General features: G+C 38.2%; 1 protein-coding gene across 1 annotated transcript; it reads right to left on the bottom strand.

The window, feature by feature from the left end:
- Nucleotides 1-2,846: 2,846 nt before the first annotated feature.
- Nucleotides 2,847-4,817, bottom strand: LOC117134981 (leucine-rich repeat-containing protein 15-like; the record flags this gene model as incomplete). The annotated part of the gene is made up of 5 exons (XM_033294664.1): nt 2,847-3,548; nt 3,612-3,724; nt 4,054-4,148; nt 4,209-4,396; nt 4,452-4,817. Coding segments are annotated over 5 exons (1,194 nt in total), but the record flags the coding sequence as incomplete, so codon positions are not given.
- Nucleotides 4,818-4,824: the final 7 nt, after the last annotated feature.

Raw genomic sequence — 4,824 nt, 5'->3', positions numbered from 1 at the left:
ATACCCTTGTCGATCTTTAGGCACCTAGAGTGCTGTGAAAACGCTCTACCTGACCATTCGAGACGCTATGGCGCATTTGAAACGCTAACCCCATAGTTGTTTGCAAGCATAGTCACGATTGTTTGTGAATTCAATGAAGGTTCATTGTCACAGTAGATGGACCTGGCTTTTGGGAAAAAATTGATCAGCTGCTTTAGCGCTGGTTTTAGGTTTACAATGGTTCTTGATGGAACTGGTTGTTCGACAGAAAATTTAGAAAACTTGTCGATGCGAGACAGAAAAGTTTTTTGTCGGTGGAGAAAATTTCTATGTGTAACATTTCTCCTACGTGCGATTGTATCGCCAAGTTCCTGCTTCTTAGGGTGTCTATCATATTTGGTCTAGCGCACGTCTTGCACTTTTGCATGATTTCGTAGCTAGCCTTGCCATCTTTGGGAAATTGTAGTCGGAGATTACCTGTTTAATGTTTTCCTGTGCACACCGGTGTGCCCTATTATGCTCGGTTGTGAGAATCTCTCGTCTTTCCGCAATACCAAATATGTCCATGACACGGTTCTTACAGTGCCTGAACATGGTGGTTGGGTACCTTCGAACCAACGCGTCTTGTATAGTATAGTTAATTAAAAAACGTTTCTTGTTTCCGAATAAATTGAAACTGCGTTTTAAGGGGAAACGCGCCTCTACTATTTGGTTCTGGAAACAGTTCAAGGGTTTGTCTGTTGCTTCGATAGTGTAGGTGAGAGGCTTAGTTGTGGATCGTTGCTACGCAAGACCCTACCTCTTAGTCATCTACAGCATTGAGCTGTTGCCTTGATAAAGCATCTGCGACAAGAATATCTTTGCGGGGTTTATAAAAAGGCGCTCATTGGATTCTTCAATCCGCGCATTCCACCTTTTGATCTAGACGTTTGGATTTGACTCCGAAACCGCGAAGGTCAAGGGTTGGTGGTCAGCGAAGATATTTATATCCTTCACCCCATATAAGTAGTGCCTTATTTTAACTATTGGCCAATAATTCTCGCTCATTTGTTGCGTAATTAGTTTCACAATTATTCAATATTCTTGAATTCTTGACAGAACAGCACCTACCCCATGAGCAGAAGCATCGGTCGTTAGATGGAATGGCTTTGTATAGTCCGGGTAGCTAAGAAGAACTGAATTTTAATGTCCCTGGACCTACACTTACTGACTGTTCCATTTTCTCCCTTCAAGAAGCTTGAAATAGGTCTTGCTATTGCAACATTTGGGTTCTGGAAAGTCTTGTATTGCGCTAACTTTCTCTGGATCGTTTGTGGCACCATTGCTGGTGACTATAAATCCCAGAAAGTTAACGCTTTTCTTGAAAAAAAAAAACGCGAGTTTTCAACTGACACTCTCATGTTTGCTGCATGCAAACTCATTAGGACCCAGACCACATGTTTAATGAGGGACTCCCCATCTTTAGAGAAGATAATTACATCATCGACATAGACATATAGCAGAATTTGTCGATCTGCTCTCGCAGTATGTCGTCGAGGGCTCTCAGGAAAATGCATTCTTCAAGCCAAAAGGAAGTCTTTTGAACTCATATTTCCCCCCTTTCACCGAGAAGGAAGTCTTTTCGCGGTCACATTCTGCTAGCTTGATAGCCAGACTTGAGGTCTAATTTTGAGAAGTATTTGGCTTAACCCGTTTAGCTTACGAAAGTCTATCACCAATCTCATATTTTTATTCCCTGCCTCGTCATTAGTAATGACTCATTACCTTTCTTATCTACTACCCATATTGGGATATTGTAGGGGGACACTGACTTTTGTATTATGCCATTCTTCAGCAGACTTTCGATTTCTATATTAGCGAGATCAGCTGCTCCCAATGGGTTTGCGTTTAGCTTGGCATAGACAGGTTCCTCATTTTTGGTCGCCACAACTGAGGTGTTATATGGCAATGCTCCATTCGGGTCTGCAAATGCCTTTTGTCTGGGTTTTTAGCATCTACCAGAACGTACTTCTTACAAATGGAGGTGCTTCTGCACAATCTACGTTTGTAAAGTTGGCGCAATTGCGGTAGGTGATTTGTTCGACCTCTGTACCCCATTTATGTTGGACTTAAGCCAGCTTCAGCAAAGCGACGCCCCTGCCTGTGTTAACAGCTCGAGGCCTATTATTCCATCGAACGTTCACAGGCCCGATAGGAGATAGAAGGTTGCTTTTATGTCGAACATTGAGTCGAAACATTTTTCTTTGACTATGGTTATGCAATGAATCGAGTGGATTGTGAAGGGACGAGCCCGTATCTATGAGGAACTGCATGTCTCTTCGCTTGATGACGGGCAACAGGGATCTACCCCTAAAAAACTAACAGTATCTGAATCGTAACCAGCCCTAGCTTGATCTCCAAATTCTGCCACTGCTCTAAAGACAGCACTGGCATACGCTTGTGACTCTTGGTCTGTGTCCTTTGTGACATGCTGCTTTTTTTGGAAGCCTGTGCGATCAGATGTGTGATGCTTGTGTGGGTTGAAAGACCCTGGAAAAGAAAGGATCTACCTCCATGAGTTCCTGTCCACTACTGTTGTTCTGCTGCAGACCAGATCGTTGGTCGGGTTGACTCTGTTGTTTGTTAAAGTATGGGTTTTTTTGTGCCAGTTGTTTGTGGCTCGGTAGGTTTGTCCCGTTGACGGCCCGGCCTAAGCTCTTTGTCCTCCTGGCTTTAGGAAAAACTGGGCGCGAAAGCATATCTCTCGTTGTTCGATTCTACCTCCTGCGCAAGTGCAAGGGTTGAAGGCAGAGCACATACGCCATGGCTACTTAAGGCACTTTTGTATTTACACCTGGTCGGCCGTCAATATTATATTAATTTTTATTTATTTATTACGATATTCCGCTTTATAAAATGTACGGGATTAGAGCCCGTGACAGAATGGTACTTGAGTTCGTTGGCATTGAACGCACATAGGCTGAGTGTAAGAAAATTTTTTAATTTAATTGGGGTCTGGAAATTTCACAGTTGAACTATATACTCCTATAAACTATAGCATTAACTTTCCTTATTGACTCTAAATTTATCAAGTTACAATATGATATATGCTTTTACTCATGTAAACTTGTTAAATTATAATAATAAAAAAACATTTCTTAAATGTGAACATCTTCATTAAAACTAGCTCGGCTATACAAAGCCCTATTAGATACATCGTTCTTCTTATGCCATCGGAAAAAGCCACGTTTATGTAAAACTATGCCAGCCAATATGATCGGTATTGCTAATAAAATGAAAATCATGAGACTAATCCAAATCAAGCCATCAGAGGCCGAGGAGTCAATTAATTTCTCATTAGAAAGTTGTAAAGCTTCAAGTCCTTTGAGCTTTTCTGGAAATTCACATTTAACATTGCCTGCTAATTTTGGAGTTGATTTGTTAACTTGTTTCATTAAATAGTTAATCATATATTCGTTTGAACTATCACATGTCCATGGGTTCATCCGTAGATCCAGCACGTTAAGTTTGTCCCATCTACGAATTAATTTCTGTGGCAGCTTAGTCAATTTGCAGTTTCTCAAATACAACTTAAAGAAACGGAAAATTTGTTCGTTTATTTCGATTAAATAAAATATTATGTATAATGTTACCTTTTCCAATGGGGGGTAATCCAAATATTCACCACCAGTAACATTTTTACAAAATGCTTGTTCATCAATTTCAGAAAGCATTTGGTTGTCACTTAAAATCAATTCCTTTAAATCTACAAAAAAAAGTTTTATTTTAGTAAATCAATGTTTTTGCTTTGAATGTAAATATATATCTTGTTAGAAGTGAAGAAAAACAAATACTATGCGTCATCTGATTTGAGATCTTAATACATTTACATCAACTCAAGTTGATGTAAAATTCACATCAATCCTCTTTTACTACATTTTATTTATTTATTCTACTACAGTTCTTCTTTATTAATATATTATGTTGAATTCTCCAAACCTGATAAAATTAATTCTTTAAATTTCTTTGTTTATGGAGTCACTTTCAAAAATGAGCAGAGCCTGTACAGAATATAATTAGACACATGATACTTACTCTGTAGCTCTTTAAAAGCTCCAGGTCCAATTTTATAAATATCAGGCATATATGCTATACTGAGGTATTGTAGTTTTCTCAATGTTGGAAAGACACTTGAATAAAAATGTAAATATTAGATAAATGTGTTTCTTGTAATTTTGAATGTAATTTACTTTTTTGCTTCCAAATTTTGAATGGGGTTTTCATCTAATACAAGTCGTTTCAAATTAACTGCAAATGAAAGGGCCTTTGGTAGTTCAATGAAAAGATTTCCTGATGCTATCAGATCTTCCAGTTTTTGTGGACCGTGGAAAATTGTTTCAGGTAAAGTCATAACTTTCATGTATGAGATATCAAGAACCTAAGATAAACTTAAAGTTAAGCAAAAATTTAAATAAGCTATTCATGATGTATACTTTTAATTCCAAAAGTCCCGATACTGCAGCTTCCGTACTTCTATCTATAGCTGTGAATGTATTTGAACACAAAACCAGCTCTTCAAGATTTGGAACATGTTCAAATAAATCAGCATTTAAAGTGTGTAGTAGATTACATCCTAGATTAAGAAATTTAAGGTTCTTCATAGGCAGAAAATCGTGTTCAGAATATTTTCCCTTAAAAACATCGGGTTTTAAATCGTTTGCGGATAGTTTGTTGTTACTCAAATCAAGTTTTGCAAGCTCTGTTAAGTTCTGAAATGCTCCGAGTGCAATCGACGTTATCTGATTATTGCTCAAATATAAGTTTTTAACACCATAGGATGGTATTGCAGTTATTTCTGTTAGATTG

This window comes from Drosophila busckii, unplaced genomic scaffold (genome assembly GCF_011750605.1).
Source record: "Drosophila busckii strain San Diego stock center, stock number 13000-0081.31 unplaced genomic scaffold, ASM1175060v1 Backbone_228, whole genome shotgun sequence".
Classification (NCBI taxonomy): domain Eukaryota; kingdom Metazoa; phylum Arthropoda; class Insecta; order Diptera; family Drosophilidae; genus Drosophila; species Drosophila busckii.
Note: the sequence above shows the minus strand (reverse complement) of the source record. Positions and strands in the feature narration are given on the sequence as shown.